Source organism: Chelmon rostratus, chromosome 19 (assembly GCF_017976325.1).
Source record: "Chelmon rostratus isolate fCheRos1 chromosome 19, fCheRos1.pri, whole genome shotgun sequence".
In the NCBI taxonomy this organism is placed as follows: domain Eukaryota; kingdom Metazoa; phylum Chordata; class Actinopteri; order Chaetodontiformes; family Chaetodontidae; genus Chelmon; species Chelmon rostratus.
In genome coordinates this window covers 23,069,012-23,096,369 of record NC_055676.1, presented here as the reverse complement: position 1 = coordinate 23,096,369, position 27,358 = coordinate 23,069,012, and the positions used below count along the sequence as shown (strand labels likewise).

Genomic DNA, 27,358 nt, shown 5'->3' with positions numbered 1-27,358 from the left:
TTTTGGCTCCCAGGGGGCACTTTAGCGCGTGTTTTGGCTCCCAAGAGGGCACTTTAGCACGCGTTTTGGAGTCCAAGAGGGCACTTTAGCGCGCATTTTTCAAAAACTGGGCCACGAGGCCCCCCCCCCCCCCCTGTTCACGCCACTGGCTGAATGTCATCTCTCGTTCTGTAAAATGCCCCATATGTTGAGCACTGTTCTGTCAGAACCACATGTAAGGTAAAATCCACTGTTGGTCAGACTTTAAAGTGAATTCATGTGAATCAGCGGGACTGCAAAGTCCAATTTGGCCAAAGCAGTGAACCCGAGTGTGTTCGAGCTGCAGTGAAGACCTGTTGATTCTATTCCTTTTGCCCGCCGGCATGGAAAATAAAAAAGAGAGATACTTCCACTGCCTCACATATGACTCCTCTTTGAATGAGTCCGGGCTAATCCTGCCTGACTCCTTCAATATTTATTTATCCAGCTTGATTGACAGCTGCAGGGTTTGGACGTCCCCCAGGATCCCGCCGCCCTCCCTGCTACCGATCGTTCTTATGCGCTGCGTTTCCGAACCACCAGAAACATGACTACGCATCATAAAAGTTCAGACTATGCTCCAGTGACATAACGTGCACGTAAACACACACCTACAGGAACTCCTCTGCATGTAAACAGCTGTCCCTGGCCAACATCCAAACTATTTTCCACTTCACAGCCTGGGTGACATTCCTGCTCTCACACGCCCGCCTCCTCCATCCAGCCTCCAAGACGGTCCACGCTAAGAGGGCTCAATCTGAAAACTACGCTCAGACGCTAAAACAAGAGGAGAGCTGCTCAGCTGATGCAACCAGACGATGAGATCTCTGTGAGAAAAGTAGTTTTTAATAGCTGGTTCTAGTTTAAGAGCCTCTGCACCGGCACACCAGCTGAAGCTCGACAACCACGAGCACGAGAGGACTATAGCATGAATAAATGAAAACGATAATTGCTCAAGAAGAAATAAATAACGTCAATAATGATGACTTGCACACAGAATGCATCAGTTTAGAGGAGCGCTGAGAGCGTGGTCGGAGCCGGGCCTCTAAGCAGCTCAGACGTTACGTCCCGCCCACCTCTGACCGGGCAGGGCTGTGGATTTTCCAACACCGACGTCTAAAATGATGCTCACGGAGACGGTCAGAAGACGCTCAGCAATCAGTTTCCAAAAACCGTCTCTGCCTGTTCACACGACAACAAGTTCAAAGCGTTTTTAGAGTGACCGCGGCTTGGTGGTTCAGTACGTATAGTTTCAATGTGTACATGCATACCATACATCAATAATCAGAATTACTGCATGGTGCGTGTAGTACTCCTGTACTGCTCCCGAGACATCACGAAGGATACGGGTTGTGTTTTCATACACACATGTAGTATTTCTTTCCTTTGACTACCTGTCGAGACGTGTTAACTCCAACCAGAGATCATCACGCTGGCCCCGCCCTCAATCCTACGAATCCGTTCATATGCAGCCGATTTGCAGTCATAATTATAATGGTGCTGAGAAACATAATGATGATGCTCAGAGTCAACAGAGTGGATGAAACACTACACTTCATGTCCCGTGCTGGAGTCGCAGGAGGTGGTCGGGTGCATGAAGCGCAGGACTCTGACGCCAGAATCCAGAGCTCGCCTCCAGACTGTGGTCCGGTTCAGGCAACAGCAACACTTTGGTTAAGGTGAGGGAAAGGTCTGCATTAAAAAAAGTGGAGTGCAATGAGTGGAAAAGTTCATTGCAAGATGTCTTATTTTGGTGGAAAACAAATGAAAGAGGGCACTTTAGAGCGTGTTTTGGCTCCCAGGGGGCAAAAAACAGTATCAACAGGTACGCTGGCATTTCCTCATCACGTACGTTAATTTGTTGTTCGCTGTTGCTAATTAGCTTCATGTCAGTGTAACATCCAGGAGAGCCCGGGCTCCATCTGTCGCTGACCTGCGACCTCATCTCATCTTCTCCTGGGTTTATTTTCTGTCATTTGTCCTGCGCTGTTTGTCTTATCTCTCTATTTCTTTACTCAATTATTATCAGTTTGTTTGCAAACATGAACAAATAAAGAAGACGCGGCATCGTCCGCGACCGCCTGAACGTTTAAACGTCGGCGGCGATGCTGAGAAAGTGCTAAATCATGCGTCTGTCTGTGTGAGAGGCCCTGCAGGGAAGTCTGTACAGGCCACCAGAATCAGCTCCCTCACATGCTACGGTTCACACCCCCCACCGCACTGACCAGAGGGGTAAACAACACACACACACACACACACACACACGGGAGCATGATCAACACCGTGGCAGATTATCAAGATCCTGCAGGGAAAGGCAGATGGTTTTAATAACAAATGGTATCATTGATCCTCTCTCGGTCCTCAGAGATGGAGGGGGACTGAGGGAAGGAACAGCTGACAGGCCAGCACACACACACACACACACACACACACACACACACTCTATCTGTGCAACCCTAAGCTAATGACACAAATCTATAAAAGGCATTAAATTGATGGATCTAAATATTATTAAGCTGCTGCAGCGTGTTCTGTGATTTAAGCTGCTGCTGAGAAACGTCCCGTTAGAGCGACTAATAACTTTCATTCAATCCATTGACTCACAATTTTCTTCCATATTAGGACCAGAGGAGACAAGCATAGGCCAAAAAAATGAGGAAACGTGATAATTAAAGCACGCAGGGTCAGTGGAGCCGACAAAAAAAGGCCACAAACGAAGCACGAGGCTGCTTTTCTGTCGCAGAGCAGCTGAAACGTCGTGTCGGCCTGAGCGGGTTCATCTGATGACACGATCATCTGCTGCATGACTTCTTAAGAAAACACAGCTACATCCTCTGTGGCTCTGCGTCTGTTCACATGCTCCCTCATGACGAGACACGAACACAAGTTTATGATCTTTACGCTGAGGATGAGGAGGACTGGCGATGATGTTAAAGTCCTCCGTCACCCAGTTAAAACTTTTCACAGAACAGCTGATGTTCTGCAAACTATCGTCCAGCAGTCATGTGATCTCACGATGGGCCTGAATCTGATTTGACAGCTGAGGGGGTTTTCAACGAGGGGGGACCACCAAAGATCTGAGCTCACATGAACGTTTCACCTCCGACCGTAATGAAAGAAAACAGAATTCAGTTTCTTATTACTGAAACGTCTTTTTCGCCGCCAGAAAGAAACATTTTCACGGTTTCACTGACTTAAATTTCACATTTTCTATCATGGTTTCACTTTGTGCGTTCTTGTTTTCTCCGCAGCGGCTCTTCGGGGGCTTGAAACAACAAGAACTGACCACATCATCTGCAGCCGGCTGTAGTCTGTTACAGGTGTGTGTGAGCAGTGAAGGAAACATCTTGAACGCGGCCCAATGAATGTTGGACGATGAGGCGCGAGCGGATCGCTTGTTAGCTAATCGCATTAATTTGAAAACGAAGCGAAATGTTTGGTTTGTAGCCGAAAACCTCAGCTAAGTTCCCTCCATCAGATATCAGATTACACCGTGGAACAGGGCTGAATCTGTGCGAGGTGTGACCGATTGGTTGTCCACGGTTTGGTTTTGGTGAGCTTTGATTTCGGCTCCAAACGTCATTCGTCACACATCGTGAGCTGACGGGACGAAAAACCTTCAGATGTTTTCATTCATCGAATGTAGAAAAAAACTAACTGATCAAAGTGGTGAGATGGCAAAAAGTAAAAATTGGCTTTTCAGCCGACGTTGAACTTGATTTTTGAAGACAAATTTAAAATATTACAGCAAAGTTCATTCTGGACTCAAGGTCCACTTACTTAGATTTTCTTTGTCATGCAACTTCTTCCACCTTGAGAAGTGGTTGAAAGTTTTGGGAAAAGCTCATTAATAAGCCTTGAGATAAGTTTTTTTAATGAAGTTTGGAGCTCTCTACACGCACTTTCCCCCCAACATCTTTCACTTTGTGGCTCTTTGATTCGGTCACAGCTGATCTCTCACGTTAAATCAGACCCCTCCCACTTTGTTAACGTTTAGTTTGATGCAGACCTTAATGAAGCCGTGAAAGCAGCGACAGAAACTGCCACACATGATCCTCTGACTCTGACGATGTTCAGCCTGTGTGAGCCTCGGGAGAGCGCGGACAGCCGCGCCAGGACGCGCAGAGGCGGGAGGCGGCGTGAGGAGGAAGATAAAGCGGTGATGAAGTTGTTCTATCGCAAACCCTGTGGTGCATTTCCACGCAGGATGTGAACACCGAGCCCATCACTGCGGGCTGCAGTGTCGCTGTAAGCAGGAAGAGACCGAACAATCCTGGAGGTGCAAATGATTCAGATCTACAACTGAGCAACCGCGCGACATTTTCATGAATAAATGATTAATTCTGTTCATCTGCTACACGCATCTTCCACTAAATATCAGCCCACCGTGGCTGGCTGCAGGCGGGGGCTGGGGAGGCGCTGAGTGAATGAACTGTGCTCGTTACTGGAGTAAAAGCAGCCGATCAGCAGGCTCGGGCCTCCCCCGGTGACACACAAACACACCGACACACGGGGCCTCCTCACGTGTGATTTTCACTCACGACCCGGTGATGGTGATGATGAAGATGATGGTGGTGATGATGATGCGCTCCTGTGTTGCTGTACCTTGACGCTGGTGTGGCTGGTCTGCGTCTCGGCCTCGATGCGGACGTGGCCCCCGCTGTTCTCCTTGCGATCCCGGTACGAGTTGTTGCGCGAGTGGCGGTTCTGGTAGGTGATGACGGAGGGGATGGTCTCGGCCGCATCGGTCTTGATGAAGAGCCCGTGCAGCGTGGCCGCGGTGCCCTGAGAGATGGTGGTGGTCTGGTGGGGGGAGTTGGATTCGTCTGAGTCTCGGCAGTAGATCACCCCGCTCTGAGAGACGTGGATGCTGGGAGCGCAGCCCATACCTCAGCGGCGCGCCTCCGGAGCCGGATCGCGGATAACAAACAGCGACGCTTGGGTACCACCTTCCTGTCGTCCGCAGCTGCCTGCACACAGGCTGCTGGTCTCTCCGGGCATCGGCTGCGGGCTCGGGTCGCTCTCTCCTCCACACACCTCCGTTTGAGCACATGAAGTAGGAGGTTGGGGGGAGGTGGGGGCGTGAGGTGGCGTTGGTGATTGTTTAATTCATGCGTCCCGTGGATCCGGTCCCTCCTCAGCCTCCGCTATTGTAGGCTCTTGGATCTCGATGTCATATTTAGGACAGAAGGTCCTTCCGACGGCCTGGACCTCCTGGGAACTGAGCCGGACTGATGAAGAAACGGACTAAACCACCTGGCTGCTCTTCATCACGTCTGGCTTCATCCTCTGAGACATGCCGGCGGTTCGGGCCTGTGGAGACTAACTGGCTCTGTGAAATCTGTCTGTCTCTACTTTAGTTATTCTGCTTGTCGATGATTGGCCATGGTCCATCCCTCCCTCCCTCCCTCTCCCTCTCCCTCCCTCTCCAACATTATATCACTTCCATCTCTCCATCATGACCCCCTGATCTCCCCGGAGGCCGCGCTCCTGACTCCAGGGGTCAGTTAAAGCCTCTCTATGCTGAATTAGACATAATGTCGTCAAAGTAAACTGATGGAGGCTCGATGAAAACCACTTACTGCCCAAAGTACTTCCCACCTTCTCTTTTATCTTGTATTTATAGATTTCTTGCAGAAGATGCTCAGATAGTTTGTTTTGCATGAATTATGCAGCTGTGTGAGTGTTTTGTTGAGGAGGATCGCAGAAGCACACAATTTTGTCTTGTATTGATCGCACAGAACATCAAAACTCCTTGTTTACCGGCGATGTTAGCGACCCCCGAATGCTCAAAACAACCTCCAGAAACCCAGGCTGAAGCCTGCAAACTGCTGGACCAACAGTCCAAACCCCGAAGATATTCAGCTGACTATATAATAAAAAAGAAAGCAAAACATTGAATCAATAATTAAGTTGGTGATTAATCGATGGAAGATTTCAGCTCTATAAACTCACCACAAATGATGGTTCATAAATTGAAACTTATGGTTAATATTACTTTTTTGAATGTATTTTATTTAATGATGACACAGTTACAAATGAAAAGAAACAGAAATCAAATGATTGGACAGCGACGCTGCCTAATAACAGCCAAATTTAATGCAACAGATAAGAAAATGATGCATAACTATAAAAAAAACAGACAAACAAGCAATCAAATATTCAATAGTGACTTAAATGAAGCCTTGACAGTGGTTTTCATGTTCAATCATTAATATCTTCGGGTTTCAGACATTTGGATGAGCTGTTGTGCATTTTGCACAATTTCTGACATTAAATAGATGAAACAATGAGCCGTTTGATGACGGGGGTGGATTTGTCCCGCTGTATCATAGAGCCAGAGCAGTCGCTCACGCTTTCATTCATTGATCAACAGTGAAATGAGGATGAAATTAGGAAAGCGTGAGTTATTCTCTTATGAAACCTCCAGCACTTAGATGGACCCGTGCTCTGAGGGGCGGCCATGGCTGGAGTCTGTGGTAGCCATAGCTACTGGCCACCGTTAGGCTCCAGCTTTTAAAAACACGCCATAATCAATATTTTTGTGTCAACAATGGCTCACATGATGGCACGGACGTGAAAGGGGCCTCTTGTAGTGACGAGCATCACCTGACTGCAGCGCCGCAGGGTGTTTCAGCGTCCGTCGGCTCGGTGTTGTGGTTTTTTCAGTGTGTGTTTCAGCCTACTGTTTATTGGGGCAGAAACCTTCAAAGTAAAGTACATTTACTCGAGTACTGTGCTGAAATCCAATTCTGAGCTACTGCTTGAGTATTTCTGCCCCTTTATACTTTTACTCCACTACACTTCAGAGGTAAATGTTGTAGATTTTACAGCTTTAGTTACAAGTTACTTCGCAAATTAAGCTTGTACACACAGAACATATGACGTGCTTATAAAACATAATTAATTAAAGATGTGAAAAATATGTAAAATAGTTCCAATTAGCTCCACCTCCCCCAGCTATGACATTAACAGGCTGAGCTCACATGATAGTACTACAATAACATGGTATATAATAGTAAAACACTGTCAGGGGACTTTTTATTGCAGTGATTAGTCTTACTTTTGAACTTCTAATAACTTTTGCTGATAGTACTTGTGTGCTCTTACATAAGGAACACGGTCCATGCAGGAATCTGACTTGTAATGGAGTATTTTTACAGTATTGAAGTATTTATACTAATTTCCCTGCTGCCTTTAAATAAACTATTGTCCGTGTGGTTATTTGTACTGCAGATCTTATTCAACAGGCTCAGCTGTATTTAATGAGCTCCTGTTGGGACTGCAGACCGCCCCCTGGTGGCAGGCCTCACACATGCTCAACTGGTGCTCAAATTATAGAGCAGAAGGAGAGAGGAGAAGCAGAATATTCAGTGTGATACACCTACAATATCAAGTCAGAGTTCACCATCACAGCTGTGCAACATCTGTCTACACTTTGAACATCCAGATTTCATTTGGCAGCCCGGAAAACCACTAATGCAAATTTCTGCAAACTGCAAGCAACTCTAATCACGCAACAAGCTATATTAATTAATGAGCATCAATAATGAGCACCTCCCATCATTAAGAGCACAAAGACCTGCTTATTTCGCTCCATAGACTCCAAGCATCCTTTTCTAGAGTTAAAGAGCTTCAGAGTTTTTGCTCTTCTCTAAGCATTTGTCAGTGCAAAGAGCTGAAAGAAGCAAATATATTTCCGGCTCTATAATAAACTCCTAATAAAGGAACAGCAAATGAAAACAGTAACATCCAAACTCTCTCTCGTCCACTTTCTGCACGTTAAAATCCAGTAATCTGGTCTTTAATAAGCAATGCGCAGTGAGCTGCAGACGAGGCTGTGGCTGCAGTTTGGGTGTGCAGCCTGTGTGATAACTCGTGATTATCTCAGAAACAATGGCTGATAAAGTTCACAGATTCCACTGGAAGCTCGAAGCAGCGCCTCGTCGGCTCCTACCTTTCTCGGTCCATTGGGGAATAAAGCGCTTTCCTCTGTTGACAGTCCACTCATGTCTTAATGCCACGATGTTTTATCCGTCAGTGTGAAAACTAACTGATGGAAATATCTTGGACTGTTTGCACTGGTGATAAATGTCTGGTAGCCGCGTTAGCGTTAGCTGCAGAGTTACGAGGTGTCTCACAGGTAGCGACCGCTGGATGCTTCAGTCGGTCTTCGGCTCCTGAACTTCACAACCTCCTGAGTTCAGACTGAGCCTGCAGGCTGGAGTCCGTGCGGCCCTAGTGTCCCCAGCCACGGCTGCAGAGTAACTAAGTACATTTACTCAACTACTTTACTGGAGTGTTCAGATGTCATGCAACTTTATACTTCTACTAGGATGAAGTTTTCCTTCATGTCTTCTTCAGCTAAATAAACTGTTTAAAAAGCCTCTTGGATCAGCTGGAAATGCATCGTCACAGAGCTGAAAACAGGCTGCTTTTCTGAGATACGAGGTTCTCACAGGACAAACATGTGATGACCTTATAGAATATGATGCATCGCTGCAGATTAAACCAGCCAACAGGATATAAAGTAGTTCAGATGAGCTCAACCTGAAACATCTACAGCAGGAATATTAATCCACAAACATCAGATATGATAGAAAAACACTGACAGGAACATTTTACTGCACTACGAGTACTTTTACTATTCACACACTCTGCTACTAATACTTCCATAGTTGTACTTTAGTAAAGTTTTGAATGCAGAACTTATAGTAAAAATGATTGGATGATATTCTTAAACTGCAAATTAATTAACAGTCATCATTTCATCAAGTACTACTGAAGTACAACTTTGAGGTAATTGTACTTATATTTTCAATTTCTACTACTTTATATTTCCGTTCTCCTGTATTTCTGAGGGGAATATATTGTACCACTGCATTTTATTTCATTTAGCCACTAGTTACTTTGCAGATTGTGTATTCAAGCTTCTTAAATATGATGCTTTATAATAGATTTCCACCTGTGACACGAAAACTGCTTAAAGCGTTAAAGCATCAGGGGTCTTTCTGCCAAATGAGTACTTTTACTTTTGATACTTGCATATATTGTAGTGTATATTCTCACTCATTTGAGCTACACGAAGGCTTAAAGTTATGCATAATTATGGGCATGGCATAGCTTTTGGTGACAGCTAGCCGCGAGGTTTCAGCAACCAGGCTTCATTCGGCTCCGCCCGCGCCCCACCTCTTGGCCCACCGTCGGATCAGCTGGGGGTTTGGTGGAGTCAGGCGCTGCCGAGATGGAGCCGCTGTCTGTTGAGGCGAATCGCCTCTTGGTTTGATCAAACATTAGAAGCGTCCAGGGTGCAGACGTGTGTGTGTCCAACAACCGTTGGGCTCAGATGTGTCCACATCACGACCCGGTTCATGCGTTTTCCTGGAAGGAAGGTTCGCTGAAATGCTGCTGGAAGTGGCATCAGTTATCCACAGGAGACGAGGGCCGTGCATATCCACTGACTGTCGCGGTTTATACTCACCGTTGGCACGGCAAAACAAAGGCAAGCTGTCAACCTGCAACGCAGAATCATTAGTGCATCTCTTCACATGAACTCCTTCAGCGAACACGTGGCCTATCCTGCGCTCTCAGGTCCTTGTCTTCATCCTTTTCCTTCCTCTGAGCTTTGACTTTGTTAGCGACTGAAGTAACGTGATGAGGAAGATCGTTATCGGAGCAACAGGCATCAAAAACAAGCGTTCTGTCGAGTTAGAGGCCGACAAAACCGCGACAAGGTCCACTTATTTGCTCGTTCTGGAGCTTTGGGCTGTATCACATGGTCTTCATCATCAGCAGACGAAGGTAGCTCAGTATTCGTCAGAGTCCACTGAGCTTCACAGTTCACGGTTGACCTTGAACGCAGCACAGTTGACAAAACAATCCGGACTCACGGTCCACTCGTGTCCTTTTGTTTGTACTGTAAATTTCCGAGAAAGTATTCCAGGACAGCTGAGCGGCATGCCGGAACGACAACGCATTTCTTCTCACATGCGATGAACAATCCTTTAATTATTATAATCTTTATTTAATTTGGCAGTTTTGCAAATCCATGAAATGTGCACAACTGCTATGCACAGCCCTTCCAACCCTTTTTACCCTATAATGATAATAATAATAATAATAATATAAAGAGATTTATTGTGCACACATACAGTTCGAGGAATCTGACCCTGGTTTACTGGAAGATAGAAACAGACATAAAAACAAAGCTGCACATGTGACGACCACAAAAGTGTCACATTTGTGTTGTAAAAACAAGATTAAGAAAAGAAATTATTGTCTTTTATTTTGAATGTAAGTTGTTGTATTTTATTTTTGAAAAAGTACCCCAAGACTTTTACATTTACTTATGCACTGGTTTGAGTTTTCTATTTCATGTGTATGCTGTAATGTTTACTCCATACCAGCAGGGGGCGAGGGCGGGTAATGTGTTTAGCGTCTTGTATTGCGTCTTGCTTCATTGCTGCAAGATCCTTGGACCTAACAAGCCGTCTCCTTGTTTCTCTCCTGCATCCTAAGTGTAAATATGTGTGTATGTAAACACAGAACTATGATGTGCACACAGGCAGGTGAATACAGAGGAGGATATACAGTATAAATACATGTATACAAAAAGCAACAGTGACAGCAACATTCAGCGTCTATCTACAAAATAAAATGCATGTAGTGCAAAGGGATAAATGTTGACTGGGTGATGTAATTGATCGTTTACATGAGATATGTAGTTATGCACAGTACATGCATGTATACGTGTGCCTACAGTACACACAGCGTGCAGTATTTGTACTGAAAAAGACGGATGAAGTGTAAATATTAAAGCACAGTAAATATATCATTTACATTTTGCAGGTGGGAGGATGTTTTAGTGTCTCAGGTTTACTGACAGTGTCAGGCTGTTTTGTTGTTCGGAGCTCTGTAGCGCCCCCCAGAGGACAGAAGGCGGGAAAGGTTGTGTCCAGGCTGTGATGGAATGCCTCTTCCTCAATGGAATGATTCCCAGGTTGGCAGCAGTGATTCTTCTGCAGCCCCGGCTGTTTCTGTCCTGCTCGGTGGCTGATCCAAGCCCAGGACAGACCGGATGACCGCAGACTGGATCAGCAGCTCCTGAGGCGGGTTGAACTTCCTGAGCTGATGCAGCAAATTCATCCTCTGCTGGGCCTTTTTGATGATGAATTCAATGTCAGGTCACCTTCCATCCTGAGAGAAGGTTTCCACAGCATGCACCTTTTTTTTTTATTGTATTTCATTAGTTTGAGTTGCTGAATCAGAAGGTTCGACACTAATTGAAGTGATCGATTTGAAGAAAGGATGTAATTCCTTTGCAGGCTCCTCAGCTGGCCAGCAGGGGGCATGAGAAGTATGGCAGATAATATCTGAGCAGCGCCACACAGGCTGAGCTTCAGGATTTATGTTCTGTTTTTAACTTGACGTGTTTTAACATCTGCATTATGATCACAAACAAACAAACAAACGAGTCCTGTGAAAAATAGGATATAAGAAGGAAGTAAGAAAACACGCCTCAGCCACTTTATATAAAGAGACTAATGGAATAAACTCTGCTGCTGTCTGTTGTTGCAGGATGGAGCCGCTGTATCTGCACTTCATTGTTTATGGCAGCTATTTATCCTGGAACTTTTTTCAGTGGTTTTGCACCTTTTTATTTATTTTTAAATGCTTATTGTCGTTATGTTTTTGCACACACACACACACTGGGACTGTGAAAAACAAAATTTCCATCCCTCTGTATGTCCCGTACATAAGGCTAACTTGATAATCACACAACAATGGAGTTAATGGGATGACAAATGTTCACAACAAACAAACAGCTGGTCACTGAAACGAACAATAACAGTTATAGTCAACATCATTTCCCATTAAGTTATACATGAATATTTAGCGCTAGCTGTGGCGGGTTAGTCGTATATGTAAATGTGTAAAACAGGTAAAGGCTTCTTGACGCCACATAAAAGCTAAAGATGCTGAGTGAGCTCTCATCCTGTTTGCCAGGAGGCTGGATTTCACTCTCTTCTGCTCAACTTGCAAGAATGTGTAGCTTACCCTGTTATGACATAAGCAGGCCTTTGTTTCCCTAAACCTGAATTATGCATGGCTGAACTGAATCCGTCTTACACACGCACACACACACACACAGCTTATGTTACACTTTGATGCATGGAGGAGACTTTCACACTTGTTTGTGTGTGTGTTTTCATACATGCATGTGTGCATGCGTGCATCACATGACGTTTGAAAAACGACAACACAAAGGTGGAATAATCTGCTATTTCACTGCCCGTGTGACCGTTTTTACATCACCGCGGGCGATAAAGCTGAACATTTTGGCAGATGCCTCTGCTGTAATATACGTCTTCACTTAGCTTTGGCACGTTTTCTGCTGCCTTACCTGCGTTGATTCGTTCTGATTTAGCATTCTTATGTGATGTGTTCAATTTGAGATGCTGAACAAAGATCCAATAACCGTTTCTCATCCGGCAGAGCAGCTCGTGGCCCAGTTTTTGCAAAAAGTGCCTAAAAAGTGCCTTCTTGGGAGCCAAAACGCGTGCTAAAGTGCCCCCTGGATGCCAAAACGCGCTCTAAAGTGCCCCCTGGGAGCCAAAACGCGTGCTAAAGTGCCCTCTTGGATGCCAAAACACGCTCTAAAGTGCCCTCTTGGGAGCCAAAACGCGTGCTAAAGTGCCCCCTGGATGCCAAAACACGCGCTAAAGTGCCCCCTGGGAGCCAAAATGCCCTCTAAAGTGCCCTCTTGGACGCCAAAACATGCTCTAAAGTGCCCCCTGGGAGCCAAAACGCGTGCTAAAGTGCCCTCTTAATTGGCAAGGACACGCTATATGTGCCCTTTTTTTCCTTTCCGCCCTCTGTGCACGCCACTGCACGGCGTGCCCTCGCAGGGATTCACATGTCCAACATGTCAGCGCTGAGGGGAGCCGACGTCAAAAGGAGCTTACCGGTAAACTCCGAAAGATATGATCAAACCTGAACCTGTTCGCCGTCTCCTCACCTCTCCCGCCTTTTATATCAGCCTGAGCATCGAAATGCGTCGGTGGGAGACGATCCGTTAGGCCCGACGGCTCACGGTGTGATAAGACACAACGTTTTCTTACTGAAAATGAAAACACCTGAAGAATTGGAATTTTCCAGAAGATTTACGCGTTGTCATTAACGTGTCATTTGCGCTGAATGTGGGGGCTGTTCATCAGTGTCAGGGGGGAGCAGATACAAGGCGACCTCACAGTCCAGCCACAGCCTCTCAGTCACAGCGTTTGGCTCAGGTTCAGAATTTATATTGGCACGAGCGCTGCTGTTATCTGTGGTCTGTTTTTATTTGTTTCAGCTTTTAATAAGCGTTTTGACAATGAAGGATTGTCTTTTGAATCGTAGCATTTTTGGTTTTCGTTTGTTTTCTGGATCAATTTCTCTGGTTTTAGTCTCAAGAAATGTCAGATGGGAACTTCAGTCTGACCTTTTATTAAAGGAGGCTACGCTACATGTAATGATGACAGAGGTACTTCCAGCTGCTGCAGCTGATAAAGTCCTTTTTTCCTTTTAACCATTCGAACAGCACAGCTCTATCGATGCTAAAGGCCGCTTGTTGGTCGCTCCATCACTTTGGTCCAGACTGAAGTATTTTCACAACGATTAGGTTGAATTTCGTAGAGACACTTGTGTTCGCTGACTTTGATGATCCCTGACTTCCTCTAGCGCCACCAGCAGGTCAAAGGTTCCACTTATCCTGTGAAAAATCTCAACATCTATGAATCCTGACGACTTCAGTGAAGCTCTAGCTTTTCTCTTAGGGCCATCGTGACCTCTGCTGTCATTTAAATTTACTGTCAATGAGCAAATGTTAGCATGCTAACACATTAAACTAAGAAAGCGGACGTGCTAACACGTTTGAACTGGTAAACATCACCTTAACAATGTCGTTGTGAGCATGTTAGCATGCCGACATTAGCATTCAAGATTCCCTTTAATGTCACTGAGCATGACGTGTCAATGAAATTTGCATTGCAACCCCCGCGTTAGAAACAAGATAATAAGAAAGATAAGAAAGATTATAAAATACAAAAACGATACTAGAATAAAATAAACAAACATATAAAAATATGCGCAAATGCAATAAAAATATACCACAAATGAAATATACCAAGACAATAAAACAATAAACAATAGGTGCTCGTGCAAATTCAGCTCAGTACAGCCTAGGAGAGCTGCTAGCAAAGGAAGCAAAGTGATCTTTTGTCTCACGTTCTTCACGCGATTTGACCAAATATAACAAACCAGCTGTACAGATGTTAGCTGCACGTCAGCATGTGAACAGTTGGTGCACACCAATCAGTCTCTGATTGATCTCAGGACTCATCCACTTCCTCTCCTTTTCCACTCAAGTTAAAACATCTGACACTGACTTCATACGCAGTCCTGATTTGGAAACTGCTGGAAGAAATACGCTCGTGAAAAAGGGAACAGATTTGAGCTATAATCTGAAGCTGCCTGATTCAAAGTGCGGCCGGACGTTAAGTGGCACTCGTTACCACGCGGAGACATTTTTGTCCAAAGAGCTACGGCTCATGCAGATGCGAATGCTTCCTCCCGCGATGACAAAGGCGCATTCGAGCGCTAAAAGCGGACATTAATTATGTCGCAGTCCGCTCCGCTTAAAATACAACATGCATAATTTCCAGAAGGGACACAATGGGAAGCATCTGATTCAATGAGTCGTTAATGGCTTCGGCTCCTCAACCAGAGCTCTCAGGACTGAATGAAAAAGCTCCAGAATCCGTCGAGTGGCCGGCATCAATGCACAGAAAACACTTCCAATGAGCGTTCAAGCAGAAGGTCTGCATGCAAATTTCAAAGCAGCTCAAATCAGCGAGCATGATGAAAACTCTGAATTCAAAAACATATGTTGCCCGTATTTGAATGGAATGTAAAGGTCATGCCATAAAAAAAAAAACCTGCTGTATTTATAATGATGGAAAACACTTTGACCTTGTAAGCAATTAGGTTCCTGCCAATCTGAGCAGGAAGTAGAGCACAGGCACACGTAGAGGATGAAAAACAAAACTACGACCAACATCCAACACTGTTCAAAGACATTAAAAATAAATGCAGTGGATCAGTGGCGTGCACAGACTTTTTGAAGGGCAGGGGCGGAAAGGAAAAAAGAGCACGTAGTAGCGTGTCCTCGCCACTGAAGAGGGCACTTTAGCACGCGTTTTGGCTCCCAGGGGGCACTTTAGAGCGTGTTTTGGCGTCCAAGAGGGCACTTTAGAGGGCGTTTTGGAGTCCAAGAGGGCACTTTAGAGCGCGTTTGGCTCCCAGGGGGCACTTTAGCGCATGTTTTGGCTCCCAAGAGGACACTTTAGCACGCGTTTTGGCTCCCAAGAGGGCACTTTAGCACGCGTTTTGGAGTCCAAGAGGGCACTTTAGAGCGTGTTTTGGCTCCCAGGGGGCACTTTAGCGCGTGTTTTGGCTCCCAAGAGGGAACTTTAGCACATGTTTTGGAGTCCAAGAGGGCACTTTAGCACGCGTTTTTCAAAAACTGGGCCCCCCTGTGCACACCACTGCAGTGGATGCACATTCATGCAGACGCACCTATGACTGGTAAAATTCAAAACTTCAACTCTCTGAGTGCGGCAGTGAACGACACCACATGGAAGTCATCATCTAAAATCCTGTAAAATCTCAACTCAATCTGCTTTGTTAGACTGCATAAATATCTGAAATTAAACTTTTAGTTGGTCGACATGAAAGATCCAGAAAGATCAGCTCGCAAACTGGAGAAAATAAAAAATCTGATCAGACAACAATATCTTCGATGTCTCTGCTTGTTTAGTTAAAACTAAGGTGTTATCGGTTTTCCGAGCAGCGTTTGGCCGTTAAAGAATATTTTCAAATGTAAAGAAATCCAATTTTTAGTGTCAGACACACGAGTCGCTTTGAAAAGTCGATGCAGTCGGCTTGAAAAATCACACTCGATGACCCCGAGACAAAACAAACAACACCTCAACGTCCTGCAGCATGCACCTCTTCCACACTGTCATTTCATTAGTTTTTAAGTAAACGCCTGTGGCTGAAGAGGTCAATATGCTTCAAATGGAGCACCTGTCACACTGAGCCTGAAACCTCCTGCCCCCCCCCCACCCACACCTACGTATGTGATGCAGGATTTGGGCGAGCAGAGTTTAGAAAGTCTGCAACAGCTTCTGTTGCTTCTCTTATGTACAAAAAGAGCAAAATGTGCAGCATTTCGCCCCCCAGCACCCCAGGAACTATGCTCATTTCGCACAATTTACGTCAATACCAACATTCAGTGTTGGTGCCCGTAATGTAGCTGGGTGGGGGGGTGCAGAGGTGTAGAGTGTGGAGGCTGTTTGCTTCCTGCCACACCTTTTTATGAGTGAATGTACACAACCGCCATCATTCCTAAACCGTAGCCATGATGCAGAGCATGCACAGTGTTGATGTGTGGCCTCACGGTCTCCGATGGATGCTGGGGTGGAGGTGAGACCTGTGAAACGCTGCATAATCAGCAGTGTGTGTGTGTTAGCGTAGCTTTCAGGTGAGTGGTGTGGCAGCAGGTATGCAGGAAAAGAGTGAGAAGAGCGACAGCAGCTTAGACTAAGCTCACCGCCACGATTAAAAGGCTGCACTGGATACATGCGAGTCTGGTTGGCTGCCTGAACGAGGTCTACCTAAAAAACCTTTACCGTTCTGAGGGCCCGCCAGCAGGCAAAGATCAATGCGAACCACTTCAAGATACAATCACAGCAGGAGTCACAATAAACACCGACAGCAGACAAACAACCTCAAACAACCTCAAAACTGAGGTCAAAACTCACCAATTACGTCTCCAAACGATCCACAGAGCGCTAACAGTCCGACAAAAAAAGTCTGGAAACATCCACAAAGGTCCAGAGGATCCACCGCGGTAAAAAACATTCAGTTCAGAACAAGATAACAATCCACAGAAAGATGTTGTCTCCATTTAAATTAGCAGAGGATTTATTCTTCCGCCTGTCTTCTCTCAGTTAAAACTTGCAACATGCAGACAGCCGCCATCTTGCCTTCAGTTACTCTGTGCTTCCTGTTTCAAAACCCACCTCACTGACCAATCACCATCTGCCATATGAGGCCTAGCAACCAGAGAGGCCAATAACAACATGTATTGAACCGAGGGCCCGCCCTCTCTTCTTCATTGTGAAGACTGAGCCAATCACAAACGGGTTTGCAGATGACTGACACTTTGAATAACGAATGAAGTTCTGGACACTGTAGTGGATTATTTACAGCTTCAATCGCCTCATATCAAGGAATTTAGAGTTAGTAGGACAATTACACACAGTTTGAGGTGATTAATATAGCAAATGGCCTCAATATTAAGATATATAAGACCTTAAACATGAATATAGATGGCTAAATGTTTTCATAAGGAGTCGTGAGAAGTTCACACTCTTTTGCACTATAAAACCTTAAAATGTTCTCAGCTTGTAACTGGATTTTCATTTGCCTCCCGGCTGTATGAGAATATCTTAATGGATTTTCCAAGCTCTGATTCGTCAAGTGTACGTTTCTATGCGCTGCTTATCTCGGAGACACAAACATATTGTTTTGCACCACTCGCCAGCAGAGGTGTGGATTACACCAAGGCCCGGTTTTTTCTGCGTTTGAATGGACTGACCTTTTCCAACAGCCCGAGGCACCTGCAGACCTCCGGGACGGCGCTCAGACAGGCGGAGGATGAGCACTCTGTGTCCTTGACTCTCAGTGAAGTCTGAATGTAACTTAAAACTTTTTACCGTTCGTTCATTTAACTGTTAATTTCGTTTTCGTGCCCATAAACAAGCAAATTACGCTTTTAAAGATGCTGCAGAATCGCAATCACATCGGCTCTGCATGATGAGAAAAAATAGCCTTTGTGTTGTCCAGTTCATAATCAGCGATTAATTACGTGCACAATTTGAGACACAGTTTGTGCATCTCCTGGGTATGAAAGCATGGGACCGCCTCTCAGAAACTGGGCAGTGTTTCTGCGCTGCAGTTTTCTCACCCTCCCTGAAATAAACCAGACTGCAGCGCCGAAGGCTCCGGGGTTTGTTAGGACCGCGTCACACGAGGCAGGCGTGAAGGCAGCTTAGCGAATGCGCTCCGGGTGTGAAGTGAATGCTGCATAAATCACAGCAGGTTGTTACACGAGTTAGACGTCGCTGTCGCGTGAGTGTGAACTTCCCATCGTCCAATTTTACTATCAGGAAGTAAAACATACCAGAGGAACCATGCACATCTCCTCAGGTGAAGGCAGGTATAGGTGTCAAAGGCATAAGTAACCTGCAGGACTGATGAGGGAACAGGTGAGCAGCTGCAGATGTGGCACTCGGGTGACTGGGACAGGTGGGAAAGTCTGGGGACATCTGGTGGACAGGTAAAGAATGGCAATGAAGAGGCATGAGGAAATGGGAATGCAGCTGGAGGAGGAACAGAAGGAGCTTTAATGAAGCTTTAATCTGAACCAACACGATGCATTCACTGACACCCGTCGACTGCACTTCCTTCCTCACAAATATCACACGAGCGTTTTAAATGAAGATCAGCGGGAAAGTGTGAAAGCAGGGACCCACTTATAGAAAAACAGCTCCAGACTCGAGGTCAAAACCTCCACAGGGAACCTTTAGCGCATCGATCAATCGCGCCTCGTTTGTGTAGCAGCTTTCACTGAAGTTAGGATCCTCCCACTCTGGGAGGAGGATCATAAACTACACTTAAAGCATTTTTTATAAATATTACTTACTTACAGGGTAGAGTACTGCAAAACTGAGGTTTGGGGAAAACTGTGATAATAATATTGATATCTATTCTATTCTTTCTTGATGGAGTAATCATGTGCAGGGTTGCCTGGTCTAAAGTGGCCTGGTGTTACCGTCTTGTTTTCTTCTTCTGCAGCTACATTTAAGCAGCCGGAGGAGCCGATAAATGTCTAATTGGTGCTAAACTCATACAGCACTCTTACACTGTGAATCGTTGTATTATAATGTGCTAAAGTGCTGGAACCATCGTGTGTTTCTCTGTAGGTTTTCAGTTTATTGTTCATGATGAAATGTTCAGTATTTCACCTCATTTAGGATCCTGTCTTCTGAAGCTGCGTCTTCTTTGCAGCTGTTTTCTTTATTTATTGGCCCCGAGGGAACGCAGATTCATTCCACTGTACACTGAGTGTAAGACGATAAATTCCAGCCTGACCTTTGACCCCTGTTTGCCACGATTACTCTATTAATAGAAATGTGACAGAATAGTAAAGATCTTATCGGGCTTGTTGCCCCATGATGGAGGGCCCCTGGTGTAAACTTCACTTCGCTTCGATGAAAGGGTTGCATTTTCAATTTTGTTCAAGGCTTTCATTAAATTATTAATACAATTTAAATTATTATTATTATAAATTATTATTGTTGTTGTTGTTGTTGTTATGAATCCTTAAATTATTATTAATTATCATTATTATTATTATATTTTATAATTATTATAAATTCCTGACTCTGTAGCTTCATTTCTCACCTGAAGCTCCGTTTACCTGCTGCTCTGACCAGGATCTTCATCAGATGAAAATGAACTGCCACACTAAGCTTCAGTAAGTGGTTGTTGGACATTTACAGATTCAGACTGACGCATTGGGTCCAATAACCTGCTAAAGCTCAGTCAAACATGCGCACTGAGACACAAACCAGTGCGTAGTGACATTAAAAGCATCCATCATGGATCAGCTGATGAAGGACTGCAGCTACCTGAGACAATCTGAGGGGAGATGACGTCTCAGTAATGTTGTTTGAGGGTCTTTTGGCATCAGCTGCCCGTCTCTCTCTCTGTCTGTCTCTCTGTCTGTCTCTCATCCTTGCTCTCGTCACGACCACGCAATTGGCTGGATAAGGGTGAGGAGGAGGGGAGGAGGGGAGGAGAGGAAAGGGGTCCACGGTGGGTGACGGCCACCCTGTCCTGTGGTCGCTATAAAAAGCGGCGCTGGTCGCGGAGCAGCTCAGACTTTCCGCTCAGGTGCGCCTTGCGGTCAGAGATGCGCGTTATGGAGCGCACTTTCCGGGAGCAGCTCTTCTTTCTGGTCTTGTGTCTGTCCGTCCCCAAGGGAGACTCCAGATATATCGAGGTAAGTGTCAGGACGCAACTTTCCACTCCTGTAAAGATCCACGTGTGAGTTCCTCTGAAACTTTGTGCGCACATTTTTTTTTCTTTTCTTCTTCTTCTGCAGAACAACGACATCTCCAAAGATGAATTATATTCGTTTTTCAACTCGGAGCTCAAGAGAGAAACACCTGAGGAATTAATGTACCGCCGACCTTTACGTGAGTCACACAGAGCTCATGCAAAAAGACACGAGTGACTTCACTGCTACTACTGTATTTATTATCCATTTTTATCTAAAGGTAGCACATATATATGTATTTATACTCTTGTGGAAGCAGTATTCTCACAATCCTGTGCAGATACTTGTCTTTGTTCTCAGGCTCTTTGTTCTGTCTGTATTGACTGTTTTGATCCTCTGATGTCGCCTTTTATCGCCTGCTGCATGCAACAGTTTAATTTCCCCAGTGTGGAATTAATAAATTGTTATCTGATCTATTTCTTAGAATATTCTCTCTATCATTTCAGTTTGTTTTGCTTTGTTTTTTATTCATTGTTTAGAATAAAATCAAATGTCAGAGTTGCAAAAGTGCACAACATTAAAAAAAAGATGATGAAGGGAAAAATAAAGGCAACAAAAGAACAAAACATCTCTCACATGCTTCTTCTGGTGGATTTCTTTGATGCACCTTTGTTCTAAGTGCACAGGTGCATGTGTGTGTGTGTGTGTGTGATCGTCTCGCAGGCTGTCTGGACATGGTTTCGGTGGAGGGTCAGTTCACCTTCACGGCGGAGCGTCCTCAGCTCAGCTGCGCTGCCTTCTTCATGGCAGAACCCAACGAAGTGATCACTGTGGATTACGACAGCGTTGACATCGACTGCAGGGGAGGAGACTTCATCACGGTAAGCCGACAGCCGCTCACACAAATCAACCTTTTTCCTCCTCTCGTGCGTTCAGAAACCCTCCATCAGGTGTGGCGTAGCATCTGGTTCTGGAAGTGGAGCTAAAAGATTCATTTACAATGACATGAAAAGACTTTCAGCTTTAATTGTAACATCCTTCAGTCCTGTTGTCCTGTTTGTACTCTTAAACCGGAGTCAAATTCCTTGTATGTGCGCACACACTTGGCCAGTAAAGCGAACGTTATTCTGATTTAATGGCTGGTGATGATACGTGGTTTCGGTAGTACAGTCTGGGCTGATTTCAGTCAACTTCCATGAAGCTTAGAAACACTTCCCGATTAGAAAAAGCTCCTTCAACATAAAGCTATTGTATTTAACCTGCTTACTTCAGGTGACCTGCCCTCAAATCTGCTGCCATGGTTGCATGTTAATGCTCTTTACATGCTGCCACGGTGTTATAAACCTTTCAGACTAAGTTCAATGTGCGAGATTAAACCAAAGTGAGCTCGTTAATTTAAACGAAGCCCTGCAGAAATCACCTTTAGCTGAATCTGAAATGCTGCTTCTCCCTCTCCATGTGTCCCGTGCAGGTGTTTGACGGCTGGGTGATGAAAGGGGAGAAGTTCCCCAGCTCCCAGGATCACCCGCTGCCTCTGTACGAGCGCTACGTGGATTACTGCGACTCCGGATCGCTGAGGAGAAGCGTGCGCTCCTCTCAGAACGTGGCCATGGTCTTCTTCCGCATTCACAACGCCGGCAGCAGCTTCACGCTGGTGGTCAGGAAGCACATCAATCCTTTCCGTGAGTTCGGAGATGAGCTATAAAATGCACACATGCACTCGAACGCAGCTTTCAGAGAATGTATGAAACTGTGGTGATAATACGAGCGTGCAGGCAGGGTGCCTCAGTCATCAACTGCACCAACAGGGGACAGTTTGCCTTCGCTATGTTTCTGGATCAGGACCAGGATCACAAGGCAAATGCTGTGCTACAGTAACACATAAGGACAAAACAAAAACTGAACCCAAAATTAGTTGATTTCTCCTTTAAACCTGTGCAAAAATCCATATAACTTTCTCCAGTTTCTACAATCGCCACTTCATTTGCTTTCATTCTGTTGACAGCAACATTTGTTTCAGTTAGTTTAACAATTTGGTTTATCAGCCGACTAAAACAATCAGCAATAAAATATGTTCCCTCTGCTCTGGCAGAACAGTTTATGAAATCACCTTTTTAAATTTCCTGTTGGTGTGTGCGCTTCACCTGCCTCTACCTTCTTGTCTCCTTGCAGCCTGTAATGTCATCTCCCAGTCACCAGAGGGCAGTTACACAATGGTGATCCCGCAGCAGCACAGGAACTGCAGCTTTTCCATCATATATCCAGTGGAGATCGACGTGTCAGAGTTCAGCCTGGGGCACTTCAACAACTTCCCAAAGGTGAGCAAATGCATCAAACACTCATTTCTGTGTCATATGGACTTTAATGATGCCACAGTGCCATCGATTCTTCTCAGAGCCACTTTACATGCTGCGACTCACTTCTGGTAAAAGTGATTTTTTGCATTGTTGTGATTTGAGTGAACCGACCCTTTAAAACATTAAAGTTCTTATGCAGCCATAATTGCACATGATTTTCCCTAAATTGTTTGATACAGTCATATGTATGAGCTTTACCTTCAGTTTACACCTCTTTGCTGATTTTATGACTCTTAAACAGAACAGCAACAAAACAGGTGTAAGATCAATATTTGATATTAACAATGAATCAGAATTGGTGGCTCATAGTACCTGTAGAGATTTATCACCCATTAGTTCCCTGCAGCGCTTTAGTGTCTTTCAGCTTGTTCTGGTTCAGTTTTTGAAAAACGTGTGCTAAAGTGCCCTCTTGGATGTCAAAACGCGCGCTAAAGTGCCCTCTTGTAAGCCAAAACACGCGCTAAAGTGCCCTCTTGTAAGCCAAAATGCATGCTAAAGTGCCCTCTTGGACGCCAAAACGCGTGTTAAAGTGCCCTCTTAGGAGCCAAAACGTGTGCTAAAGTGCCCTCTTAGGAGTCAAAACGCGCGCTAAAGTGCCCTCTTGTAAGCCAAAACACGTGTTAAGTGCCCTCGTAGGAGCCAAAACATCTGCTAAAGTGTCCTCTTGGGAGCCAAAACGCGTGCTAAAGTGCCCTCTTGTAAGCCAAAATGTGTGCTAAAGTGCCCTCTTGGACGCCAAAACGCGTGCTAAAGTGCCCTCTTCAGTGGCGAGGACACACTATTTGTGCCCTTCTTTTTTCTTTTCGCCCCTGTCCTTCAAAAAGTCTGTGCACGCCACTGATAATGTTGTGCCGTAACTGTTGGAGCTTTAATTCAGCAACTGATTGCTAACAAGTTCAGCGTATCAGCTTTTACGACGATGTTTGCAAGTTGATTCTGCTGCCTCGAGTGGCCAAACACCAGGTAATGCAGGTGTAAATGTAAGACATAGATTGTTTAAACATCAGAGGACATAAACACGCTTCCCAGCTAACACAAAGCGTTCCAATAACATTCCTGGAACGTTCACGAAAAAACGTGCTGTTTTAACATCGAGAGAACGTTCAACACTCGAAAAACATTCCCACAAACAAAAAACAGAACATCTCCAGAACATTTTGGGAACCAGTATTGCTAGCTGGATTTAGCATGTTCCAGCCTTTACAAGCACAGGTTGGCTCAGACTTTTCAACAGCTGACCAATCGTGTGGTTTCTCTGGTGACACAGTCATTATTCAAACAAGACAGCTGAAGATGTGCCACTTTAGGAATTGAACATAAAACAAAGACAGAACCTCTGCAGCTGCAGCCGAACTCTTTGGCACACATTAGATCTGTGCAGTCTTTTCATTGTCTCATTATTGCTGCGATGCTACAAAGCCGTGTGTTGATGTCCACAGAGGTCCATGCCCGGCTGTGCAGAATCAGGAGATTTCGTGCAGCTGCTGGGAGGAAACGGCATCGACACGTCGAAGCTGCTGCCCATCACGGACCTCTGCATCTCCTTCACCGGACCCAGTGAGTACACGCCGACCTCCTTCCCTCCGCATCACCAAACCCCGGCTGGTTAACATTTCCTCCTCTTTCCCCCGCAGCCCACATGAAGATCGGCTGCGAGAACACAGTGGTGAGGATGGTGTCCAGCGGGAAGTTCGTGAGCCGAGTGTCTTTCAGCTACAGGCTACTGGACAGCCAGGAACTGCAGACGATCAAACTCAACAACGTGGAAGACTTCTGTTTCAACAACTGATCCCAACGGGATCAGAAAGTGACAAACACGTCATCTGACGGCAAACATTTTTTAAGTTATTTTATCAAGAGCGAGAGATCGACCTGGTTTTCCCTCTGATTGGATGAAATGTCTTAAATCCAAAGACGTAAAAATAAAAATGTGTGAAAATCAAGATGTATACATTCACAGTGATGATATAAACTCCAGAATTCACTGGACTTTCAGTTACTTTGTTTTTTATTCTTTTTTTTTTCAGTCACTCTGGTTGTTGCTGAATAAAGCTTAATGAAGTGTCCTTTTGTGTTTGGTGGAACTGCAATTTATTTTTATTTTTGCTTTGTGCGCAATATGTGCGTTTATTCCGACGAGAATTATCGTATTGTCACTTTGTTCTAAACGGGTTCACGGTCAACATTCTTGAAAGGGAATGGTGCTAAAACGAATGTTACCTTCTGTTTATTCTGCTCACGGTGTGCTCGGTCATTCCCTGCCACAGATGACATACAGGGCAACAGTTAAAGTGTTCGATATGATAAAAATAAAACACGTGTTCGTTGCCATTACGCGGTTAAATTTGTACAAAACCTTTTTGTAATAAAATTATTCTGCATGACAAAGCACTCAACTGTGGTTTTGCTCTTATTGCAGCTGATAAAATGTGTTTTCAAGGTTGTGTACTGCAACACATGACAAACACATTCAAGACCTCCCACATGAACCAACGGACTGTGCAGCCATTGCCCTAAATATCAGGGCACAGTTGATCCGAATAGCATGAAAAGACAGAATTTTTATTTAAATATACAGATAAAAGAGTACAAAAGCACCATTCTGCACTGTAGGAAAGCGTCATTGTATTCATTTATCCTCATGCACAGGATGTTCATCACTCCTCCTGCTCATTTTGTTTGAGGAAATCCTGCGACTGCTCCTGTCTACTCTGTGCACTGCTGCATTAAATTACTTTCAATTCATTAGTTTCAGTGGGGGAACACATAAGGGAGGTGTTTACTGCTCCACCTTTCCAGACAGTGCTGCTCCTGTTTGTTCAGAAGAGTCCTGAAGTGGTGGGACGGCACTTTAAAGGCACATTCTCGTCTTTATAACGCTCGCTCTGTGGCAATGGAGTCGGTCCACCACTTTGGTCCAGACTGAAAAGTCTCTTTGATCACTGGATGAATTGTCATGACATTCTTAAGAGTATGAGGACGAACCCTGCTGATCCTCTGACTTAACCTCTAGCGCCACCAGCAGTTTTCATTTTTTATCACCAATCACCTGCAAAACTAATGACGTTCCCATCGGCCTCAGCTGTACTAACCGGCAATGTTAGCATGCTAACACGCTAGACTGAGTGTGTAGGCACGTAAAACATTACTCCTGCTATCAAACATCTGCGTGTTAGCATTGTCAATGTTAGCATGCTAACACACTAGACTGAGCGTGAAAGCACATTAAACATTACTCCTGCTATCAAACATCTGCATGTAAGCATTGTCAATGTTAGCATGCTAACACGCTAGACTCAGCATCAAAGCACGTTAAACATTACTCCTGCTATCAAACATCAGCATGTTAGCATTGTCAATGTTAGCATGCTAACACACTAGACTGAGCGTGAAAGCACATTAAACACTACTCCTGCTATCAAACATCAGCATGTTAGCATTGTCAATGTTAGCATGCTAACACGCTAGACTGCGTGTGAAAGCACATTAAACATTACTCCTGCTATCAAACATCCGCATGTAAGCATTGTCAATGTTAGCATGCTAACACGCTAGACTCAGCATCAAAGCACGTTAAACATTACTCCTGCTATCAAACATCAGCATGTTAGCATTATCAATGTTAGCATGCTAACACACTAGACTGAGCGTGAAAGCACATTAAACACTACTCCTGCTATCAAACATCAGCATGTTAGCATTGTCAATGTTAGCATGCTAGCACGCTAGACTGCGCGTGAAAGCACATTAAACATTACTCCTGCTATCAAACATCAGCATGTTAGCATTGTCAATGTTAGCATGCTAACACGCTAGGCTGCGCGTGAAAGCACGTTAAACATTACTCCTGCTATCAAACATCCGCGTGTTAGCATTGTCAATGTTAGCATGCTAACACGGTAGCCTGAGTGTGTAGGCACGTTAAACATTACTCCTGCTATCAAACATCAGCATGTTAGCATTGTCAATGTTAGCATGCTAACACGCTAGACTGCGCGTGAAAGCACGTTAAACATTACTCCTGCTATCAAACATCAGCATGTTAGCATTGTCAATGCTAGCATGCTAACACACTAGACTGAGCGTGTAAGCACGTTAAACATTACTCCTGCTATCAAACATCCGCATGTTAGCATTGTCAATGTTAGCATGTTAGCACGCTGATGTTAGCATTTGGCACAATAAGTCAAAGTCAAAGTCAAAGTCAGCTTTATTGTCAATTCTGCAGTATGTACAGGACAAACAGAGAATCGAAATTGCATTACTCTTCAACCCTTTGTGACAGGACATATATTAGAAAAGAGATAAATAAAAAACTGTACAATCTAAATAAAAACTGTACCCATATACTAATTCAGAAACTAAAAACGAATTCTATTAAATTTCAGCTGTTTCGTGTTTATAAGAAATAATTCAGAGCCCCTCTTGCTCCTGACTCAGTAAACGACCACGAGATCGTTCAGGGGAGCATTTGCCACTTCATTATCCCTTCAGATGTGGGATGATGTCAGGGATGTAACCCCCCCTCACTGTCACTACAGAGAGAACAGCAGGCGATATCTCTGAAAATGATGGCTCGCACGGTACAAACCAATGGGGCGACCAGTGATTAAAGGCCTGCAGGTGTATTATCGTTGACAGACACCTGCGGCCACAGACGCAGATGAACGAGTGTGTGATCGCAACCCACGTCAGAAATGACCGTGTGTGTGTGTGTGTGAACATGCTGTAGTGATAATCACCTCTAGTGGTCTTTCACTAATTTAAATGTGAATATTCCAGGAAAAGAAGAAGGTGTGTTGTTTTTTTCTGTTTT

At 44.8% G+C, this 27,358-nt stretch overlaps 2 protein-coding genes across 3 annotated transcripts in view; one reads left to right on the top strand and one right to left on the bottom strand.

Moving 5' to 3' along the window:
* The window catches only part of pde8b (phosphodiesterase 8B), a 49,714-nt gene extending 32,732 nt beyond the window's left edge, over positions 1 to 16,982 (bottom strand). Inside the window, exon 1 of one of the 2 annotated variants that reach the window (XM_041959607.1) lies at positions 16,881 to 16,982. Coding sequence is in view for 1 of the 2 variants with exons in the window: in XM_041959604.1 (XP_041815538.1) it covers positions 4,624 to 4,905 (282 nt within the window). In the remaining variant the exon portion in view is untranslated. Of the gene's footprint in view, positions 1 to 4,623; positions 5,247 to 16,880 lie in introns of those variants that run through there. The other variant, XM_041959604.1, reaches the window with a different exon arrangement.
* Positions 16,983 to 20,098: 3,116 nt separating this feature from the next.
* On the top strand, positions 20,099 to 24,331 carry LOC121623305 (corticotropin releasing hormone binding protein). Its single transcript, XM_041960548.1, has 7 exons — positions 20,099 to 20,188; positions 20,291 to 20,384; positions 20,909 to 21,066; positions 21,657 to 21,867; positions 22,358 to 22,503; positions 23,982 to 24,099; positions 24,177 to 24,331. The coding sequence occupies exons 1-7, from the start codon at positions 20,099 to 20,101 to the stop codon at positions 24,329 to 24,331; spliced, it is 972 nt and encodes a 323-aa protein (XP_041816482.1).
* Positions 24,332 to 27,358: the final 3,027 nt, after the last annotated feature.

Bases quoted from the DNA above. Each gene is read 5' to 3' on its own strand.
- LOC121623305 (XM_041960548.1), top strand. From the start codon at position 20,099: ATGCGCGTTATGGAGCGCACTTTCCGGGAGCAGCTCTTCTTTCTGGTC. The intron at 22,504-23,981 runs GTGAGCAAATGC...TGATGTCCACAG, and splicing joins ACTTCAACAACTTCCCAAAG to AGGTCCATGCCCGGCTGTGC. The intron at 24,100-24,176 runs GTGAGTACACGC...TTTCCCCCGCAG, and splicing joins CATCTCCTTCACCGGACCCA to CCCACATGAAGATCGGCTGC.